This window comes from Macadamia integrifolia, chromosome 4 (genome assembly GCF_013358625.1).
Source record: "Macadamia integrifolia cultivar HAES 741 chromosome 4, SCU_Mint_v3, whole genome shotgun sequence".
In the NCBI taxonomy this organism is placed as follows: Eukaryota; Viridiplantae; Streptophyta; class Magnoliopsida; order Proteales; family Proteaceae; genus Macadamia; species Macadamia integrifolia.
In genome coordinates this window covers 11,134,740-11,158,153 of record NC_056560.1, presented here as the reverse complement: position 1 = coordinate 11,158,153, position 23,414 = coordinate 11,134,740, and the positions used below count along the sequence as shown (strand labels likewise).

Below are 23,414 nucleotides of genomic sequence, written 5' to 3'. Positions count from 1 at the left end.
AGTTATGTAATTTGATAGGGGTGGGCATTAATTTCACATTCTTCTATGTTTAGGTGGAAGGTCCATATGATTAGGTAATGTTATTTTTTCATTAATTTTTTAAAATTAAAAAATTATGATCATGTGGCTCCTACATTAGTGTAGAATCCAATGAGTGCGAGCACAAGAACCAATGCGAGTCTAAATATGAATATTAATGTGGATGGAATTTTTTATTCATGAAAGGATAGACATTAATTTTATGCACTCCAATGTCTAGGCATAAGAACTATACAATCACGTAGCATTCTTTTTTCTTTTTTTTTTTATGCCATAACTTAGTTGATCTGAATTAGACCAACTCAAGCCGTTCCAAACTTATTCTGATCCATCCAAGTCAAAATAGCTGAGACCAATCTGATCCTAGATTCTATTGTTTCCTTCACTATAATTTATGTGACATGGAAGGCTAAAATTTTCCTTTTTATTAAAGATGGAAATCAAAAATCAAATAACGCAAACAATTTATACAAAAGCTCTTTCAATCACCAAGGTTTTAAAACTTGAGAACGTATTGATTTTGACTGATCTTGATCTGGATTGGTATCAATCGAGATTGAAATAAGTCACATGGATTTATCCTATTTTTAGTATTGGAACCATTTTACCTTTGTACGGTTTATACCTTACCCTAACTCTAAAAGTTGATCTATTGGTTCCTATAAAAGGCATGAGCGTGGTTTAAATTATCGTACGAGAACATGATCTGATCCACACAAAAGGAGCCGACCAGTTTTTCCTTGGGTAGATGCCATCAGTGGCAAGGGGTATTACAAGAGAAAACACAGTTTGCTTTTAAAGTAGGTTGAAGAGTAGCGAATCAGTAAAATGATTTTCCACTAAACTCAAATAGCTAACGTTCGAAAGTTAACCAAGACAGTTCAAAATTCAAATCCATTCTTTTCTCCAATAGGCTGAAACTGGATATCTGATTGGGACAACGTAGCCTCCGGCACGCTCTTCTCTTACCCTGCGTTGTTCCTGTACCCACCACCTGCTCGTAGCCTTCCCGCCAGTGTCCAGTTTCCTCTTTCGGCGAGACGACAAATCCTCATGGTCTCGACGAATCCTCTGGCAGTTCAAATCGTTTCAATTCTTTGAAGGAGATTTGATGTAGAATTATGAAGTTTGCAAAGAGAGGAAAACGATATAAATATGGTGTCCCGGTTGTACCCCAAAACCACCCCGATTCATTTGCCCCTTCTTCCTCTTACGTTAGAAACCCTAACCCTAACTCCCTTTCTCAGATTCTCGATCTGCCGGCATCTTCCTTTTCTCAGTCTCCGATAGCCCCTTCATCTTTTCCACTTCTCCGGTAAAGGTAATAGGTGAGTCTCTCTCTTCTCAACTCTGATTTCTTACTGCGATCCCCTGATCTTCTTCTTCCCCTTGTTTTAATCCAAAACAATTGCTGTTAATTAATGCTAACTCTTGCTGATTTGGTTCCATCTGATCTTCCACATGGTATTTATTGCAGATATATGAAGGTGGCTCTCCTCCTCCTACTTTTGGGTCTGAACCTCTGGGCTATTGCAACTGGTTACCTCTCTCTCTCTCTCTGTTTTGGTTGTGGTCATTTTACAAACAAAGATTCTATTTTGCAGGGGGAGCAATAAAATGTAGCACCGCTAAGGACTTCGGAATATTCCATTTTCCGTACCGCTTTTTTGAGTGTCAAAATGGGAGATGCTCTGTAAATATGTTAGGGATAGTCTTCTCCCATGGCATTTGCTTAGTCCTTGTGGCTATTGTTTTGAATATTCCACATTTTTTTTATTTAATATATTATCCTCTCCAAATTTGTCTTTATTTTATTCATTTCTGGTGTAGAATGCTTTGAAAATATGGTGGTGTAGATTTTAAGATGTTTGCAGAAGGATGAAAACGATACACATATTCATGAAAAAAAAAAAATTAGTCCCCGCTCATTTATTCAAAGAAATAATAATCATTCCAAGTAAATGGAGAATGAAGAATCCTTCACCAGTGGTGATGTATGAAGACTAGTTCACAGGTCTCGTTGGATTGACCTCACGATGATTGAAATGAAATGGAAAAAGGGGATTTTTTTAAAGTACTTTATATATAAAAATATATTTTTTGAAATGACACCACACCTTCATTTTTTTTTTTTTAGATGCATAGATGAAAATCAAACTTGGAACCGTATGATGCCATATCCACGAATCAGGGACGTTCACATACATTCACTTACGTGAAAATTCATCGCTTTCCATCTGGGCAACCCAGATGAGATACTTCATATGGCGTCCTATTAATGTTGTCCGTATACGCCATACCTATATCTCTCAAAAATATATTATATTTAAGAATATGAATTTCTTGTTATCACCAAAATAATGAGGTGAAAATTAAATTACTTATATTATTCCTAAAATTTATTTGATGTAAAAATAAAAAAGATGTTTCAAAATAATTTAAAAATGACTTGCATTATGTATATATGAAAGGAAATGTTGAATATCAATTTGAAATTTTGCATATGAACAATTCGCATCATTTACTAAACATTGAACTGTTCAAATTTCCAAATCACCCTCCAAAATGGGGGTGGGGAAGTTCATTCTAACCTACTCGTAGGTAAGGGCACATTGGAATCTTTTTCCCCCCAAAAAAAAAAAAATTATGAAAATATGCTTACCTCCTAAGGTCCCCAAATGGTGGAATTTATTAGGCACCATATTTACTTCACAATCAATACAGAAGTGATAGGGATTCCTCAATTGATCCACCAAGTCTATACACTAACCCTTGGTATTTAATATGCACACCAACCTACAATCACATACAACGACCATTAAGAAATAATAACTCTCATAATACTATTTTTTGGTAAACAAAACTCATAATACTACAAGATACATATTGATTGATATCTATCTTTGTTACACAGTAGGACCCAGAGAGAGAGAGAGAGAGAGAGAGAGAGAGAGAGAGAGAGAGAGAGAGTAATTCAAATCGCACCCAAATCAAGGCACAAAGCAGTCACACACTCATACTTGAACATATATGGATTCATTAGAAAATTGAGATTTGGGTGATGGACTTATTATGGGCACTTAGGTTTGTTCCCATGGGTTTTCATATCAGTGTAGCAGCTCCCACACATTTCCCTGTTCCCAGAAGTCCCCGGAGGAACACACTTGCACCTCCTACAGCAAGTCCCACATGCTCTCGTACACACATTTGGCCTTGAGTGCTGGCTACACCTCACCTTGCACAATCCATCACAATCTGAAAAACCAAACCAAACCAAACCCATGAATCTGATTTATAGTCAGAAGTGAATACCTAAATTATAACTCTAGGAATATGTTTTAATTCATGACAGGGAGAATCACACACACCTATAGACTGCATGAGCCTCCCGTGCCCACCTCTCAGTGCGACCTGTGAAGCAATCAATGCTCCATTTCAGACTATATCATAAGAACATGAGAAGAAATCAAGAAAGAGAGCGCATGTACACTACCTCCTGGTTAAAATGGGTGGTGAGTTCACCTTCCCCTGCGGAAAAGGATGAAACCTGCAAGCAGTTACAAAGTGAAACAAACAGCTTATCAGAACTAGACAAAGCCCTTAGATGACAACTCTGAGAAGACGGCCGGCCAGCCGGCCACCTACATCAAGTGATTCTATGTAAAGACGCCAAGCAAGAAACTAGAATTACCTCCGCAACGTTGACACAGAAGAGCAAAGCCACTACCACCACCACAAGGAGAACACGTAACGCCATTGCAGCCAGCACTAGAAGTGAAGCTTAGAAGAGAATGGTTGAGGGTTGAGAGGGGTACAAAAATCGTTGACCAATGAAGAAGCAAGGAAATTACGCTGGGTTATTATGATCCCACACTAATCTACTAGGTGGAAGTGATGGGTGGAAAGGATTTAAAATGGGACATAACAAAGAAAGTCGGTTAGGTGCTTGATGGCCATGTCTTCTTTTTCGTCCTCAAGCATGGACATTACAAATGGGTCTATAAATGCATTTTGTCATTCTGAAGTGTTCTATTACCTCTCTTACTCATTTTTTTCTCTCCCCATTTTAATTTTTATCTATTGAGAGGGTTTGATTGAACTAACCATTAGAGGATTTAAAGAGTTGTTTAATCTTTGAGAATTGATTTATAAAAATCCTTTTGCATGATAGAAGGTGAAATACAATCTTCAAAGACAGTATCCGATTACACGACTCAACCCCACCAACACTTTGATAGTTGATATCAAAGTTTGAGTGTATAACAAGGGGAGCCATTTACCAGGAAAAAAAAAAGCATAACAAGGGGACCTTCTTTTAATTAATTTTATATTATATTATTCTCTCAAACCATCCTCTGTTTTGTTATATTTTACTTCAGTAAATGTTGAAACTCACATGCGTAAGAGCTCAACAGCAGCAACCACCTGAGCGTTCCTTCAGATTGGAAGGCTTGAAGGAATTCATTTGCAGCAACAATATATTCTACATTACTCTCTGGGGGATTGGTTGCCTTCTCTAAAGACCTTTTGATTTGGTTGCCTTCTCTAAAGAAGACCTTTTGATTCCTGCTTCCCCCACAATTCTCATGAAATGAAAGCTACATTAGCATCAAAATCCAGTCAATCATCAAACGGAAAATCTTCTTGTAATAAGATTGGTGAAAAAGTTTGTTTCCCTCAAAATTTTCCCGACTTTAATATAACATGCCTTTTTTTCAACAAGGTAAAATCTTTCTATCCATATTTAGAAAACGCGCAAGACAATGAGAATGATACCATGATGAGTCACTTTTAACTTATTTTTAAAACTTTTTCTATATGTTGACTTAAGAAATTTAGGAAGGAAAATGAGAATGTTACTTCTCAATTAAACACTCATAGATTACAAGTGCACCAATTATCAAGAATTCAAACAATTAAACTATCATTCAATTCAAATTCAAGTGAACTCAGCTCAGTCTTATCACAATTGAATAAGACCAATTATATACTTTTTTTTTCTTTAATTAATTCTATTTAAAGTTATATTAGATTAAAAAAAAAAAGGATCGTTACCTAATGCACAAAGACTTTCCGCACTTAAACATGGTTCTAGAAAGATATATAGGAAGATATCTATTTTAATTCTATTTAAAATTCTATTAGATATTTATCCTAAATTATGTATATCTTTCTTTACCAATCCAATCTAAGATCAAGTAGTACACTCAACAATTATGAGAGAGAAAGAGGGACCAAACAGTTTTTGCAAATGGACAATTAAGCATGGAATGAGCAGTTGACTGAACTCCATAGCGAGGTCCCTGTCCTGTTGTAATAAAGGTGGCACATAATTCACTCTGGGCCCAATAAATATGAAACTATTTCCTATCCTTAATGGGGATCGCTATTCGCTTCGGCAAAGGAGGGTTTGCTGAGAGAAAGGAAGCCCAGTCTCTTGAAAGAGTCTTTCCAGGTTGGGATCCACTAACCCACCACCTGTCGTTTTTTTTCCTTTCTTTTAATAAAAACCAACCACCTGTGCTGCTTATTGCTTAGCTCCGTACTACCTTAGCCAGTAATGAATTGCCCACGCATCAAAGCACTAGTCCTCCATTCCCGTGGACTCTGCCTGATTGGCCATCTGGTGCTCAGCTGGGAGCTAATACCGCGCTGACAACCTTGGGCTTTGCCTCAGCAAAAGACAAGTCATGGCTCTTGTCCAGTTTTATGTATTAGAGATACATCAAGGGCTGTTTGATAACGTTTCAGAAACGTGTTTCTGTGTTTTTTAATTTTCAGAAGTGAAAAAACAGTATAAATACCATTTGGTAAAAGTGTTCAGTTCCACTTATTTCTTGAAATATAAATTATTATAAATTTTAATTTATGATTCAAGAAACATGAATGACGAAACAACTTTTACTTGTTCTGCTGTTTCTCGAAACAAATATCTACAAAAAACTCCACTCATCCCCGATAAAATAGACCTCCTTTCTTCTCTTTCCTGCTAAACTTCACAATACTACCCTGAAGAAGACCCAAGCGACTGTACTCCATCTTCCGCTCACCGAGAAGCCAGCCCTCTCATATCCGTCTCTTTCTTTAATTGCAGCCATACTCCATGTTCAATCGAAGCCGAATGACCAACATTGAAATCAAAGCCCCATCTTCAATCGAAGCCCTATCTTCACCTAAGCACTCTCTTTAGTAAATCCGTCAGCACCGAAGCCCTCTCCCTCTCAGTCAAAGCCCTCTCTGCTCATGTTCTTATGATAATAAAGTGAAAAACATGATTTCAAGATGCATACACTACAGGAAAGCCAATTTTGGTTGATTTGCTTTTCCAGTTGTTAAAGATCCTTAAAGCATTTTATATTTTCATGACTTAATTAGAAAAAGTTGCAGAAAAAGTTAATGGGGGTGGTCCCATCATGTAATGGTTGGACTCTAATGACCCATAATTAAAAACCCAAAATATCTAAGAATATTCATGATCGATTCAGAACAGGGATTTGGAAATTTGGCATAATTGGTATTGGGGGCACCTTATGAATCGATGAATTTATCTCCTGCAAATCTTTAGTTTTGTATCTTTGTGTAATACCCTGTGACATTTCAAGAACAGGTTTTTGGTTTTAGAAATTAGTTTATGAAGAATGATTGTTGGTTTCTAATCTTTTTGTCTTTGGGATCACAGGGAGCTGTTACACATGAAGATTTCAAAGGACACGAAGGTACCATAAGAGCAGGTGACTTACAATGGATGACAACCATAAAGGAATTGTTCACTCTGAAATGGCTGCAGCTTAGGGAACTCAAACTTGTTCTTCTCGATGAACAGGGTCTTCTCGATGAGCAGCAACGGTGAAGAAGGACTACGAATACGAGAGAGGGCTGACCTCCTCTTCTTCTTCTTACCCGTTTCTGTTTCCAGAAACAACAATTATCAAACACCCTTGTTTTCTGTTTCTAGAAACAGAAACGGCAAAAACATTATCAAACGACCCCAAGTCTCATGTCCCACCAACAATTATTCAGATTTTTTTTTTTTTGTTGGTAAAAACAATTATTCAGATTTCTGACTAACCTGAAAGACGTACCTCGGGATTTGTGAACCCTAACCCTGCACATCTATTTTATATCAAAACTTAAAATTATCTTGCCCCTCTTTCGAATTTCTCATCTCCTTGCCCCTCCTTTCACATGGATCATTCATTGGACCAAAATTGAGGAACCAATTCTAAAACCCACTGAGACCTTTTGATAATTGGGCTGGTTTTGGGCCAAGCCCGTAGTGGGAGACACCTTACAACTGCTTGAACCTACCGACTAGTCACACCTTGACAGCCACTGCGGAAAAATTTAGCCTCAGTCATCGGAATCGGTAGGCCAGGACCAATCTTGATCCCGATTCCTGATATTTAAATCCAGACAAGAACACCCTCTATAGTCTATACAGGACATTTTTAATTAGTTTTTTTTACCTTTTTGGGTGAATTCAAATAGTTTAATATCAAAGCAGGACTTTTATTTAGTATTTTAAATAGTTTTAACTTTTTTTGGTTGGTAAATTTAAATATTTAAAATCAAAGCAGGACTTGAGAGGCATTGTTTGAGACGAATTTTAGGAATAACTTAGTCCAAGAGGGACGCTTGTCGAGGGATCAGTCAATTCACTTCCATGCATATTATAGCTCATGTCAAACCAGGTAGTTAGAACATCTGAACTAATCCTAGGGGGGCTCGTAGTAGCAACGTTTAAACTGGATGAATAGCGAAGAACAAATCAAAAGATATAGCTGTCAAATCCCAAATAATGCATTAGTGTTGTTATACTAGTAAAAAGAATAGGAACAAAATTACCACTAGAACAGGACAGAATATTTCTAAGGTATTTATGCTAATTACAATAACAGTCAAAATTTCCAATTACTCCATTGGCTGAGTTTAAATATTGTGTTTAAGAAATCCACTCAGAGTTTAAACCCAGGGATCTCTTTCTACTTAATAGCCAGGAGAAGTGGACCTGAAAGCCTTGGATATGTATGAGCTCATTTTAAGAATCTAAATATAAGAATTTAAAAAAGGAAAAAAAGAGAACCTTAAGTTGTGATGTCATCTAGAAAAAAATGTTGACCTCTTTTTCACTCATCTCAAATACAAGGTCTCTAGCATCTGTGAGAGCACCCTATATGGTATCGTGACATCAATTAGTGTCTTCATTATAATATAAAATGAGAAGAAAGTTGGCAGGTAAACATAAATCATTACCTGCCCATATTTCGTAAAGAAGTTGTTGGCAAGGTTCAAGGATGTGATTGCCACATCCTCATTTGCTTTCAATGCTTGAGCAATAGCAAATGCCCCTTTATCCTGTTAAAACATGCACATTAAAATTAAATGGCGCTTGAAGTTATCATGTATATGAACTAGAATTTCAAGAAGCCAGTACATACTCGTATTTCATTATATCCTAAATCAAGAGAAGTTAACACTTCATTAACCACTTTCAAGCTCCGAGCTAGACAAATTGCACCCTGCAAATAAAATTAATTATAAAGAAACATGAAAATGAGCCATAAGCAACACCAAATCACAATATTATCATTATCCAAAAGAACCAACTTCATCTCCGAGTCCATTGGCCCGCAAATCCAATGTTGATATGGTTGTATTATATTTCAGAGTATCTGCAATGAACTCTGCTCCCTTCACTCCAATCTGCAAAACAAGCACATCAACGTGAAATGTTGCACATAAGTTAGACCAACATATTCACAATCCAGTGATTACCTGACACCACCCGAGCTTGAGTGTTTCTATCTTCCCATGAAACTTAAGCACTTCAGATAGACTCTTTGCACCATCTGGTCCAAAGGGATTGTACCCAAGATCCAACTGTAAAATGAAACAATTTTGACTTATCAAAGGAAATGTAAAACAAAAGACCTTTGCATTTCGAACATGATTAGTTTGAATTCTATCCAGAAAGTATTGAAATGGTGGACTCACAGTCTTAATAACAGGATTATCTTTCAAAATTTGGGCAATGGCATGGACACCACTTGCATGGATATTATTTCCCCCCTAGAAAAATCAAAATCCCATTTTTAAGAGAGCAAGAATGGGAAGGGAACTAAAACAGTTGGTAGACCAATAGAAGGTGACTAAAAAATTTATTATACCCACCAAGTCTATCGTTGTTATCGTACGATTTTCCTTCAAAGCCTCAGCGATTCTTTCAGCCCCCTGATACAGTTAAGTGCTAGAATATAAGATAAAACCAAACACAAAACTGCTCTACATTTGCAATATTTTATCAGGCTTTGGTCGTGCAGGTGACCTGAGTAGTTTTTTATTGCTTGGACCCACACATTGGAGGACGACCCAATTAACTGTGCTAGGTCGCATATATCTTTAAAGATGCAAGTTTTGAGCAGGAAATGTTACAATGCAAAGCCTAGAACTAGAACAACCAATAAGGTCCCAAATTCATTAAAGCAAAAAAGTCATTATCGGTAACAGTGGCAATGACAACAGCCAACTGACCCACATTCATATAGGATTTTAGAGTTGCAATAGCAAATCTCTGGTTGAGAAGTTTTACTGAACTAGCACAAGCCTGGTGGAATGTCCATGGGACTTGCTAACATAGGAGATATCTTTAAATATGCTAGTTTGGAGCAAGAGATTTCATGCATACAAAGCATAGAGTGCTAAAAGGCCCCAAAGGCATTATAATAGATGACACGAATGTCTGTACGACAATATTTTATTTATATATATATATATATATATAGATATAGATAGCTAGCAAAGAAAACAAAGCGTCAATGTCCAACAGAGCAGATTTTGAAAAACTAAGTTTTGCAGTTACATAGACTAATATTCTTAGCTGATGGCCATTTATTTTGTTACCACAATTTGATTACCATCACCATTATTGAAGCAAAGAGAACTGATTTATCAGAGCCCTATCACGGAAATGTTGATAAAATAATAAGAAAAGGATAGCTATATTGAAATCAGGAAATACAAATACTTTATCTCAGAAGTAAAGCATAAAATCTGATGAAAATCCTTGAAGTACTCTTTTGCAGTAAGGAGAGGAAAGAATTATTGATCTAGAAAATTATGGCTCTAAATTTCCCACCCTAAGCTTATGGCTTCTAAGTCCTCAATGAAAAAAAAAAGATGATTACACTTTGTGAGACCTCATTCACTAATCCAAATAAAAATTCCAAATACCTTTATCCCTACACTGTATATGCACGCAGGGTGTTACTTCAATATTAATCTATTTGCCCTTGTTCACTTACAATTCAAATAAAGTTACGTTAAATTATTTTTTTAATCAAAATACTAGGTTTTTCAATGTACGCTTAATGTCCTTTAAAATCAATTGGGTACAGTTATCCTCTTTGACCACAGAGCATGCAAACTTCCCTGTATGTTAAGCATATCTGCTGCATGACTAAACAACTAGACAACCCCAAGCATTCATCATGAAAGAACATATTTATATACTGATGGTATTGCTTTGATTTCTCCCTTTCTTTCATTTTTATCTTTTCAACTTTTTAATTTTCTGTCGTTTTGCTTGTAGAATATATTCAAGTTCTATAAATTCAATATAATGTTGCACACACAAGAAAAGAGAGAGAGAGAGAGAGAGAGAGAGAGAGAGAGATCAGCTGCATGATGCTAGTAACATTGTCTTGTAATCGGTGCTGCACAAGGACGGGGATGGCAAAGAGGAATTTGGCACATCAAATGAGATGAGGGGATTTAGTAGCAAAATATTTAACAAGCGACAACTTGAGCGTATTTGCCCCACTGGGGACTTGGAAGCAAGAAGCTGAAGGTGCATGTAGAACCTTTAAAATAAAAGGTCCTTCTAGACATCACTATGCCTAGTGAAGTATAATGCTTCATTGTTTGCCACATGGCAGTAAACGGGTTAGTCCACATGATAGAGGACCGGCAAACATCTCAATGGACATATTTTAATCCATATCAGTAATTGTTGTTTTCCTTTTTTTAAATGAAGCAATTAAAATTTCTTTGAAGTTTAATTCCATTCTATTTCCTTTTTCACATTGAGTTATATTGCCAATAATCCTTCAAGGAAGCAAATACCAATATATAGGAATGTAGTCTAATTAGCCTTGCATGAACAACGAGGTTTCAAGTATCATGATGAGATTTGATGTCTTGGTTGATCCGGACCAATCCATCTGATACTGGCCAATAAGTCAAGTATGGGCAAAAGGCAGGATTTGTTGATCCGAATCAGGATCACTGCAGCTCAATCCCATCTCTGATACTGAGTCTTAAATCATTAATGCACACGGTACAACAAAAAAAGGCAAAAGGAACACAGCATGTTTAAATACAACCAAAACAAAAATGCAACTGGTATACTACAGAAGAGATTAAGTTAGCGATGAGATCTTCTAATACCTCATCACCAATGTCATTCATGTAAAGATTCAACCATAACAAGCTCTTGCTTTTCTTGATAAATTCAGCAACATGGAAGGCACCTTTCGGACCAATCTCATTGTTGCCAAGGTCTAAAAGTGTAACTTTCCCTGGAAACAAAGAATGTGAGGCTACTGCTTTTCCCCCTTCAATGTATATGAATGAAACTAGCTCTTTTTCCTCTTTTTCTTCAAATGAATATATATCATGCTAACATCATTAATGGGAAGCAATGACACATGCAGCATAGAAAAGTGTGTGTGTGTGTGTGTGTGTTTTTTTATAAGGTAATTGCTGTAGAAAATTGCAAACCTTTATGTCCAGATAAACCTGTCATCAGAGCCCGTACTCCTTCATTGCCAATAGAGTTTCCATTCAGACGAAGCTCCTAAACACAAATTTACATGAGCCCCTCAAAAAAAGCTCACGTCTCAACCAAATATAGATGCATGAACCATGCCATTATCCTAAAAGCAAAAATTAAGAGGACAAAAATAACGTAAATCCATACAATGATGCAAAGCGATGGCCAGCATTGGCCCGGGTGGCTGAAAAACAAAAAGCCAGCTATGTTGTAAAGGAATCAAGCGCATAACTCCTTTATCTCTCAAATCATGAATTCATGAGGCAATTCCTCATGATGATTCTCTCGACTTTTGAAGTCCAACACAGAGACAGACCAATCTAACCTGAGCTACGGGTTGGAGTTCAACCCTACAAGCTAGAACATGAGGGAAGTTAGGTACAACTTGGGCTTGCCTTCCTAGATTTTAGGTTTGTCAGGCTCCATCCTAGCCAACCCAAGTTGCCCAACCCTAGCTTTTGACATCAGCAATTTAGGCACCAGGGAAGGTCTCATCTATAAAGAATATTTTTGTTAAAAAGAAAAAAGACTTTGCGGCATATGATTAGAGCTTAAATCTAACATATAATGTCATAAAGCTCCTTTTTTTCTTTTTGGTGTGTGTGTGAGTGTGGCAGCAGAAAGTTGATTATGAGGAGAAAAGGGAGGCACTAAAATGCCTAATAAAATGCAAGCTTTAGATCAGGACAGAAACTTTATAATAGAACCAATCACTAAGAGCTTGACTTCTATGATTAAAATGTAATCAAGGTTCATCTCATATTCGAGGTGAATCCAGTGATAATGAATGCACAATTCTACGTGCTTTTTTATGTAATTTGAAAGAACAAGAAGGCCAACAGCAAACCAGGCCATCAAACTGGACCAAGAATGGATTAATAGCCTTAATTTTGAGTGCCCAATGGATTGTATTAGGGATTCAAGTCCTATACGGGATTTAGTAGTCAGTTTCTATTTTTATAATATTCTAGAATAGCTTTCAATCTCAAAGAAGAGACTCCTACCATACATAGGGCTTATGTATTTTGCTTGTTTCCATGAAGTTATAAAAAAGAGTAGGGGATCTTTCCCTCTACCATTGATTTGAGAAATAATTTAGCCTTGAGCTTGTGAATTCTGTGAGAGGAGCAGTAGGGAAACCTTGGGGGGATGCCTTCTTTGCAGTAAATGAGATACCTAGAGAAATCTTCCTATCTTTTCCCTTTTTTCTTTTTATCTCTTTCCTTCTTCCTTCTGATCTGTTTGTTCTTCTTTGTTCTTCTGTCCACTAACTCCTGCACTTCTTTTCAAGTTACAGATCACATTGTAATGCAGGAAACTCTTTGAAACTTTCACTCGATTCTCCTCTCAGAACAGCATTCCAATCACCCTAGAAGCCTGTGGCAGTAATCTGTTTTGCCCTATTTATAAATCTTTCTAACCCTTCTGCTGCTACAGGTTAAGTCTATTCACTGCTCTGCAAATATTCCCCATTGGTTCACTATAGTGGGGTTAGAAGCTGCTGCAATCAAATGCAACGTTATTGCTTCCTTTTACCTTGTAATTTTTTGTCTCTTTCCATTTTCTAGGCTACTTACTAATTCTGTCCTTACTAAATCCCTTGATTCTATTCTTTAGTTTCTCACTTTCAAAGTTTGTTTGTAACTATTCTCATTGGTTCCTGATCAGATGATCTAGTATCTTTCTAAATTGATGATTTTCTATTTTGATGCAGGAAGCTACTATTTAATGTTTTAGTTGTTATTCCGCCTTACTGTAACTGGTTTACTCCTAGTTTCTAAATCAAATCTTGCTGACTTTCTAAAGTCCTGAAATGGTTACTGACAAATCTCAGATTCTAATTCTGATTTAGCCTACTTTCTAATTCTGGAACTGATCATAAAATCAGATCCTACCGTTGGATTGGGGAAATCTTTTGAGGCTGTAATCCCTACTAAGTGTACATCGAACAGGAGTATACACCCATCAGATTGTAGGTTTGTGAGATATTTCAGATCTCTAATTCTAGTACAATTATGCCCTGCGATTCTGGTCTTTGCTGGAATTCCTATTTCACCCTTGTGTGACCAAGAATTCCACATGGTGGAAGGGATACAGATAGAATCCATCACCGTTTTATTGTATTAGGTTCTCAAATTCCGACAACTAGATAGATGATGGCGATAGAAGATTCAACTTCTCAACTGCTTTCATTTTCTTTGATGATGTCCTTGAAGAATTTCTCATGGAAAAAGTCAAGAACATTGAATCCTGCTCAACATCTAATTCTCTTCTGAACAATATCAGTGAGGATGCTACAAATTTGAGGTCAGGTTCCAATGTCAGCCTGCACTTCTTTGTTGAATGGAAACTCACTGCTTTTAGTTTTACTTCTCCACTCACTGAAATTCTTAGATGTAATAAAAGTTATAAGCATGTTCCTTTTTAAAAACGCATTTTCTTAAAATGGACTTCTCAATAAAATACTATGGCCACGGCCATATTACATTTTCTGTAGAGGCCATTTGACCTTGGCAATAACCAGCTGTGAACTCGAGCGCACGGGTGCAACCCAATTCTTCATAGCAGAAGTACTTACCGGTTCTCCAGGGAAATATGTTGGTCTAGCAGAAACAATTAGGGGTTTTCAACTTATCCTTTCCGGCGAATTAGATGGTCTTCCTGAGCAGGCCTTTTATTTGGTAGGTAACATCGATGAAGCTTAACAGGCACACAGGAGCAGTTGATCTCATAGTTTAATGCAAATCCAAGAATTGCTAGCTGGTGGATGTTTCCAAAGACCATAGTACCAATTCTACCAAGCTTTCTTTTCCCTTCACTGGATCAAATCACATCCACTGCAAAATCTAATATAAAGATCAAGTAAAAATGAACAGAATTTTTTTTTTTTTAGAATCAAGCACTGGGCATGTCCAAATGCCATTTTCCACTTCCCCAATTCAGATTCGACATTAACCAATTGAAGACCTTTTACGGGACCTGAAATTGACACAGGAGCAGATAACTTGGAAAAGAGCTAGTTAGGGAAGAAACCAACTTACTAACTCAAAAGATCAAGAGTTAATGGTTCCCTGCATGGTTAGGCCTGACCAACAGAAATCAGCATCTAAACAGACATTGATGAGTGATTTAGGTCATTAACAAAGGAGCTACATGTGCACTCAATTCTGGCTCCAGCTCATTCTTTCATATAACTAGATTGGATCAGACAAGTATTATTTTTCCAAATGAATGTGTCATACATCATACAGATCTTCGTAAGTCCTAAATACACTGACAAGCCACTGCACTAATTGCTGCAATAGTTTTCATCAATATGTTGCAGAATCAAGAGTTTGAATGTACCCTCAAAGACTTGTTACCCTCAATCCCTTTAGCTAGAGCAGCAGCACCGAGAGCACCACCATAATTGCCACTAAGGATAAAAAGAAATGCCCATAAATTTCAGAAAAGCAGAATCGAACTAGAACAAAAACTAAGATATGTAATCCTTATGAACATCAAAGATATGGTGCCTTCCAAATATTAACTCAAAATCTGAAAGACAACTTCGAATTATCAGGAGAGAGGGTCATTACTCACTTGAGATGTATTGTCCGAATTGTGTTATTCTCAAGAAGTGCCCCAGCAAGGCTTGTAAATCCCTACCTCCATTTGCAATACATAAAACTTAACATGTAAGAATATCATGTAGTTGTTTTAATTGCAATTCCATTTAAATCTTGAAAATCAAGAAGGTCAATAGGAATGACATACAGAATAGTCTATCATGTTGTTGTCCAACTCAAGAACACGCAAGCTTGAATTTCTTTTCAGCATCTCTGAAATAGCCTTTGCTCCCTATACACAAGTGACGAGCACAGAAGTAACCTCAACCCTAAAGCAGTACTCCATGTACAACCAAAGACCAGTATATTATCAAATACTAATTCAATTGTTTCGGAATTCAAGCTAACCTCATCACTCAGACCAGTACTATTCAGCTGGAGCTTTTGAATACCACTATTTCCCACCAAAATATCAGACAGACACTGCAAATAGGGTAACATCAATTAGCATGTCTCTCCAAAATACAAAAATGATTTAACCAGCATTAACAGAGCTTAAGTAATAACCAAGGGTAATTCCAAGAAAGGAACATTCACCAAACCCTTTCCCCAATCAGTTGCGTTATGTCACAAGAACACCATCTACTTAATCTAGGACCATATCTTCTGCTAAACCATGTTCTCTCAAATCATAAACTCTCGGTAATATGCACCAAAGACCACTAACGGTGACAGCAACATGGACCACTGTGGTGCAGGTTGAGGTTCTAAAACAATATCGAAAAGGGCACAAAGAACACGGATTGATATAATGAGGTTCATGGAGCAGGTAAGAAGATGGACTTCCAAAGCCACATCTTTTCAGCAAATTTGGGACCACATCTTGTTTGACGTTAAGAGTAAAGTATCCATGCTTCCCTACCAGTGCATTGACTCCCCAAGGAATAGGCTCATTGTTGATTCCTGGGGTCTTCACATTTGTTTGTATCTGCCTCATGCACCTCCTACCTGGGGGTCAGGCTTTGCTTTTGGTTTGTTTCTTCTCTCTCCCATCTTTCTAAGGAGCTGCTTGTATTTTTTCCTTCTCATAGTATATTTCTTATTTGGCCAAAAAAAAAACATATCACCACTCATCAATGATGGAGCAGCACTTTCAGAAAGAACTGTAGCAGATGAATGCATAAACTGGTGCCACCACTACATCGCAACACTTCAACATAACATGACATCCCTTGACACACGATGAAATGCCAAGGCAATATATAGACTTACAGACACATATCACCCATAGGTGCAGTAATTAAAAAATACAATAATAATAAAATAAAATTATTATAGGTACCCTTTTGGCCTTACATTAATTTATAGTTTAGGAGCATATGAATTAATATGTCAGAAACAAAGGACTTTGAAAATACCCTTACAAGAGACTATTTCCACAAAGGATGTTATATTTTATCTCTTTGCCCATTATATTCTTCTGTGAGTTTTCTATCCCATGAGATTCCCTTTCATCCCTTTATGGGTACCTCAACAAATTGCAATTGTTTATGACAAACCGGTATTGGTCATTGCTCTCCATTAGATCCCTCCTGCACACCACCACCCCCCCCCCCAAAAAAAAACCCTCAGATCCTCTTGGGAACTATGATTCAAATAAGGCTCGACTTCGTACCTTCTTTAAAGTCTAAAATCTTTTCTCCACCAGGAGGTCTTAAATCTTTGCTTAGATCATTTTTGGGCAAACTGTAGATGATGGTAACAGCAACGGAATTAAGCAGGCATCTAAAGGGGAAAGGCATCTGTAGATTATTCCACGATAGCAAAGAGAAACAGGATCACCTGTCAACCCTAAAAATCTTGTTCACCGTTTCACCCTAGTTTTGAGGTCAGCTTAACACAGACGTACATCTTTTAGCAAAAGGAGGTGCTATTAAGAGTGATCAATAAAATGGCAGTAAAGCAGCCAGTGTGCACTGTGCAGTCCTTTCCCATCTATTCCACTCTTTGATTTCCTCCTTTTTTTCAAACTTCTTTGCTAGTTTGTAAAAAATTTCAAACTGACTAGGCTTCATCCTTCAGCATAGAAAGAAGTAAAATCATCTGAATAGTTTCATCAGAAACCAGAGTGTTAATGCCTTAATGGGTAACAAATATTAACCCAAGCTCATGTGAAGAGTTCTTGTCTACATTTACAAAATATTCTAGGGCTTTATCAGCTCCACAATCAAGTAGGGAAACTAGGAAAATCTATTAAATCAGGGACAAAATAAGAAAAAGGTTAACCTCGAAGAAAGACACACTAAGTACAGATCATGAAAAAAACATAGTTGTCAAGGCGACCAACATGTCTCCTTGCATCTGGACCCTCCAACGCCTTGGATCACCTATGCCTTGACAACTATGGAAAAAAACTTGGAGAACCTTCGCATGTTGCACATTCCAATTTGTCACTGAGCAGCCAAATAAGCATTCAGATCTGTTGGCAGCCTAGAATGCAAATGAGGCAGTAAATGAGTTGGCCAAGCAAAGGGTTATCATACCACGAATCTGTTTTGGGAATTCTATTCACTTGTGAGTTGCTTTTGATAGACCACATGGGTTTGGTTTTGGTAAGCATTTGATCAGTGTTATCCTATATGTAACACTATGCCCTCTCAGTGTACCATTATATTGTTATGATCAGCTATCAATAAAGTTATTTATCGGGGGGGGGGGGGAAGTAAAGATCTTCTCCATACTCGATACAATTTCAGCAAAGTTGTGAATACATACGGCATGCAAAGCTTCAATATAACAGTTGAACAATCCAAGTGTTTTTTGGGAATCTTTAACCAGCTAAGTATTTATGGCTCAACCATAACTAACAACTAATTAACATACTGATATTTACTCTTGACTGCTTCCCAAAATATATTAGCACTTGACCTTACCTTAGCTCCTCCATCTCCTATGGGGTTTCCAGAAAGATTAAGGCTCTTCAAAACAAAATTTGATTGAAGAACACCATCAAATGCCTTCATTCCTGCTTCAGTTATTCCATTAGCAGAGAAATCCACTTCCTCTGCACTCTGGAACATGATGGAAAGGACACATTTAGTAATTTGTTCGCAAAACTACACAATAGAGCACCATCTGACCACATTCAGATCTTCCCAGCTAGAAGAAAAGAAATTCATGATGAGCTTCACAGTTGTCAAGGTGTTGCCCAGGTGTCCAGGCACCTTGGTCGCCTCGAAGGGCACTTTGGTTGCCTTGGTCACCTTGCGTCCAGGCCCCCTAACGCCTTGCGTCGCCTAGTCACTGTAGCAACTATGATGAGCTTGGATAGTTATGATCGTTTAAACGGTACAGAGACCTCACCTGATTGTAACCTAAGCTCTCAGCAAGAAAGAAAAGTCCTTCATCCCCAAAGTTGCAACCTATCAAGAAACACATTGTTGTTGCAGTTACATGAGGAATGTTGATATTAATAGGATAAAAAAGGCATGTCATGCATGTGGCAACAAGCCAAGCAATCTAGAAGCCTGACAAACCCACTAGGGTGAGATTTTAAGATCTCATTCAGAGTCAAGAAGATGGATCAGCCTGGGCCGGGAGACAAACCCTTGGAAGGAAGCTAAGCAAGGCATCAGGTTGCCTAGCTTCTCACAAGCATTGTCAACTTGGCCCATTGCAACATCTTATAAATAGGCCACAACTTGTACATTTAGGGTATCTAAGACATATAGATTCATTTCTGATAGATGAAAATCATGAAACTTAAGGTACTGTAAGCCTGTCTATATAATTTACGTAATAACATCTCATGCTACCGTAAATAAAAAATAAAAAAGGAGAAATCCAAGCTCTAAACCAATACGCATGTGAAAAGTAGCAAGCCCTTTTGCACCCCTTATCCATCCAATCAACAAACCTGAAATGTCAACATTTCTGAAAGACCTAAGTTCTTTGGAAAAATCATTCAGCCTTTGTCTGGACTCCCTTTCAATCTTGAAACTATTGCCTGATGACAAATTTGTGCCCGGAGCAAATGACCATTTAATTCCCGGTACAGAAGATTTGTTTTCCTCTTGAGAAGCTCGCCCTGATTTTGGCACAAGCAATTTTTCCACCAGCTTCCATATAACTGCCAGACAAATTACAAATTAGGGTACCGTTGAAATTTTTTAGGTTCAAATGCTCGATCCACTGATAATTCACCAAAAAACATCAAGTTACTTTAAAATTTGACCAAAACAACTTAACCAAATCAATAGTCAACTGATAATTGAGTGACATGACATCTATCAAAATACAAAAAGCATAAAAAGCTCATGCAGCACCAACACTAAGTGACAAATAACAGAAGGCTTGGAAACAGGTTTATGTTAAAAGAATAAATACCACCTACCAAAAGCACGACATTATAAAAACAATGCCTCATTACCTTTCCCTGCGATGGTCAACTAATAAAGCTGGAACACATAGCCAAGCAAGGAAGTTTATCATGGTAGCAAATGTTGTATTGGCCACTCATATGAAAACCCCACATAAGCAAAAGGAAATTGAGTAACTTTATACTCTAAAAAATGTAAGTGCAAGTGTGCAACAGAAAAACCCAAAAATCCAATGACGATAACTCTGAACTATTTGCCAGATATTGAAGTCTGAACAAGAATTACCATAGCAAACTGATGACAAACTTTGAATTGCTAGACAAGCTGAAAACGTATATTGAGCTCAAAAACTAATCAGTATCTTAGTGCCCACTGTTAAAGTATATGTATTTTGCATGGGAAATCACTAACTGTTCACTTCTACCAAATTTGCATTGGAACAGTATACTAACAAATCCAGACCCTAAACTACAGTGAATATAAGTTGTAGGCCAATCATGCACCAAAACGCATGTCCAGATGAAATATAGATTATTCCTTTTGCACTGTCGTTTAAAATATCCTTCAACTAAGCACTAACAGCACATCAAGTCCAAAGAGTGGAAGACACCACATTAACGAAATGGCCGTCTACAACACAGTATAAGTGTTTCCTAGTACAGAGTCAATATAGAAGCCTAAATGAGTTCAGATTTCGTGAAAACCTAAGACTGACCATATTTCATATCAGTTTGTGCTCACAATAGAAACACATACTTCCGTCTATGTTTTCTAAGAACATTTGTGAGGCTCAATTTATTTAACAGTTGCTGATGGGTTCTCTATGGGGTAATAGATCTCTAACTACTAGCCAATATGTGTAACCTCGCGAGTTCAATTACTTTCAATGGGATAATGTTGAAACTTCCGATTTCCTTTTGGCCTCTCTGGCTCTTCAAAAAGCAATTTTTTTTCCCTCCGTAATAACTAAACGTAATACACAATCGTGATAGTTTTACAACTGAATCAAACAGCGAATTGAAATAAAATGAAGCATATTAGATCAAATGGACAGAGGATATGGTTTAATTATGCATGAATAGGAGTATCAAGGCTATACCGAATGTAACAACTACGAATACGCCGGCCGGAACAGCCAAAGAGACGAGCTCCTGAGCAGGAGCTCAGGGGAAGACCTGACGCCTTGGATTGCTTATAAACCCTCCGACCTCCGGCCTTTCGGCTCGAACCTCCATCAGGACGAGACGCAGCCCTTGGTACAAAGTTCTTGAATCGAAGACACCTTCTTCTCTTCAGAGAAAAGGGACAGAATTAAGGAATGTGACACGCTTCGCACGGTAGGCATCGATTAATCCGCTTCGTAAATCGTTCCTTGGTGAATGCCAGCGAACTGCTATCTGCAAAACCACAAGAAAGGGCAAGGATAAGGGATTGCGAGACGCCAAAGAGTAACAAATGAGAGAAGCAAGTAACCTTGGGATGAGAGGGGAGGAAACTAATGGAAGTGGAACCCATAGTTGCTGGTGGTGGAACAAGTGAAGATGCAGTTGACAGAGGGAAGCATACGGACCGCAGGTTCTTAGCCTGCGCCTATGAGTGTTTTCAGCTGCTCCGTACTATCAGTTCGAGTTGCAGAGAGCGGGAGGTGAAAAAAAGCAGTCTGCGCCCCAGGCTCAACACTTCTTTTCTTTGAGTGGGAGGTGAGGGGGTATAATGTGTAATCAGGCTCTTCTTACTGAGTGATGTGTGACCTCGCGCAGCTTGGCGTTTCGTTTTAACTGTTCCACCCTCTTTTGTGTACGTCACCCCCAGAAGAATGCCATAATGATAAGAATACTCCTTCTATTTCACTAAATTATATTCAAACCCCTCATCGTCAGTCACCGTTAAGGAATATACCTTCTATGCCGATGCTAATAATTATATTTTATTTTAAATACAAAATGCTCTTATTAAATTAAGTACCTAAAGTACACTTGAATTAAGTTGCAATTTGATACAACTTATGCAACAGCAGCAAGCAACAGTGGTCTGAGGTGCTGGTTTGTTTTACTTTTTGTGTAGTTCATGTAGTCGGATTTGCTCCTGGTGCAATCCCGGCAATGGATTGCGGTGGAGCGATCTAAGGTGGAATAAGGTTCCGAACTGATGAAGGAAAAATTGAAAGAACAAGACTTCGTCCCTGAAGGTTTCTGGTGCCGGAATTAAACTCCCTCCGATTGGTACTCTCATAATCATTTTCATCATCTTCAACTACCAAAAAGGCCACGAGTGGCGGAAAATGCTCGATAGCTTGTTCTGGGAGGCGCGATTCACATCAAGCGTGGTTTGATAGGGCTAGGGTGATAAACTGAAAGCGAGGTGAGCTTCGATGGATCAAAGATTGAGACAAAGCGTAGATCGCCTACGCTGGGCAAATCCCTCGACCTCCAATTTAGACTCGGTCATCATCTCCACCACCGATCCTCTTTCGAATCGCACTTCTTCCCCTATACTCTTTCTGTTATAAACCATGAATCCATGTGCAGAGGAAAGCTTGAACGTATATAACTTTATTAAAAAATAAATAAATGCTAATTGATGAATTGAAAAGAGAGATTATTAAATAGTTCAGCTTGGTTTGTCGGAGAGGGGAAATTTATTAAAAAAAATGTTAATTGATGAATTGAAAAGAGAGATGGAGAGAGATTATTAAGTAGTTCAGCTTGGTTTGTCGGAGATAAGAAGACTAAGAAACGAAGGAGATGACCATGGAGAGAGGACTCAATAAGGGTTTTGATTCTGAAATTTGAGGTTGGGAGACGACCATCTTTGATTTAGGGGATATCTTTGTGTTGCAATAGATGTCATAATCATCAAAATCTTCCTCGAAGGCGTTGAAGAAATCATAACCAATGAGCTTGTGGTTGACATTGAAGAATCCTCCACTAAAACTCGAGGGTCTGCATCATCCAAGTCCATCGCCATGTCTTCAAACCCCCGAAGTAAAAGGTCCGCGACGCTTCATCTCACTCCGGTGAGTTCGTCTACTCATTTCTCACTCATGTTTTTTCATGTTTGAAACAGGGGTTTGATCCACTGTTATATTAGAATATGACACGTGTCACGCACAAGATGTATGGGTGAAGAGGAATTTGGTTAAAATGAGTTTTAGTGAAAAGGGTATAACAGTCATTTTAACTTTGACTTAACAGTAACTGCCAGTAGGGGGTTGAGTCTAATTTGGTGAAATAAAAGTGGTGTTCTTATAATTGTGGCATTCTCTAAGGGGTGGCGTGTAATTACCCTATTTTTTATAACTTTGTATAGCTCCCTTTAATTGTTAATTGGGAAAGAGTTTTCTGTCAACTGACATTGCTTCTGCAACATCAAATATGAAAGTATTCATAAGGTGGACATTTCAACCTTACATATGAGGTGTGATGTCATTACTCTTGAACATAGTTCCTTTCGCCCTTGTTTCTAAATATATAGTTTTCTTGCATTGATGGTGAGTGAGACGCCGACCACCAAGATAGAATCCATTTGTGGAGTGGCCTCTCAAAAACTCAAATAATTTCTAAAATTCTCTTGTGCTTTTCTTTTCGTTAAAAAAAAAAAAAAAAAAAAAAAAAAAAA

General features: G+C 37.7%; 2 protein-coding genes and 1 long non-coding RNA gene across 3 annotated transcripts in view; 1 reads left to right on the top strand and 2 right to left on the bottom strand.

Annotated features, from left to right (window-relative positions):
• Positions 1-738: 738 nt before the first annotated feature.
• On the top strand, positions 739-1,848 carry LOC122077344. Its single transcript, XR_006139771.1, has 2 exons — positions 739-1,367; positions 1,517-1,848. It is a non-coding gene; the product is annotated as an uncharacterized LOC122077344 (long non-coding RNA).
• Positions 1,849-2,857: 1,009 nt separating this feature from the next.
• Positions 2,858-3,854, bottom strand: LOC122076856 (gibberellin-regulated protein 3-like). The gene is made up of 4 exons (XM_042642454.1): positions 3,731-3,854; positions 3,533-3,586; positions 3,408-3,450; positions 2,858-3,294 (listed from the first exon to the last, which is right to left on the bottom strand). Exons 1-4 carry the CDS (start codon positions 3,794-3,796, stop codon positions 3,110-3,112), a joined length of 348 nt encoding a protein of 115 aa, XP_042498388.1. The 5' UTR covers positions 3,797-3,854; the 3' UTR covers positions 2,858-3,109.
• Positions 3,855-7,817: 3,963 nt separating this feature from the next.
• LOC122075460 (protein NLRC3) overlaps positions 7,818-23,414 on the bottom strand; it is a 20,522-nt gene continuing 4,925 nt past the window's right edge. Inside the window, 18 exon segments of the mRNA XM_042640495.1 lie at positions 7,818-8,209; positions 8,293-8,394; positions 8,478-8,558; positions 8,647-8,742; positions 8,815-8,919; positions 9,034-9,108; positions 9,211-9,270; positions 11,485-11,615; positions 11,818-11,893; positions 15,215-15,284; positions 15,452-15,513; positions 15,626-15,709; positions 15,826-15,900; positions 18,351-18,488; positions 18,781-18,839; positions 19,334-19,546; positions 20,896-20,953; positions 20,955-21,101. Coding sequence (XP_042496429.1) covers positions 8,141-8,209; positions 8,293-8,394; positions 8,478-8,558; positions 8,647-8,742; positions 8,815-8,919; positions 9,034-9,108; positions 9,211-9,270; positions 11,485-11,615; positions 11,818-11,893; positions 15,215-15,284; positions 15,452-15,513; positions 15,626-15,709; positions 15,826-15,900; positions 18,351-18,488; positions 18,781-18,839; positions 19,334-19,546; positions 20,896-20,953; positions 20,955-21,101 — 1,701 coding nt within the window. The 3' untranslated portion in view covers positions 7,818-8,140.

Coding starts and splice junctions, on each gene's coding strand:
- LOC122076856 (XM_042642454.1), bottom strand. CDS start 3,796: ATGGCGTTACGTGTTCTCCTTGTGGTGGTGGTAGTGGCTTTGCTCTTC. Junction 3,587..3,730: donor TCTGTGTCAACGTTGCGGAG/GTAATTCTAGTT, acceptor AACTGCTTGCAG/GTTTCATCCTTTTCCGCAGG. Junction 3,295..3,407: donor GAGGCTCATGCAGTCTATAG/GTGTGTGTGATT, acceptor TTGGTTTTTCAG/ATTGTGATGGATTGTGCAAG.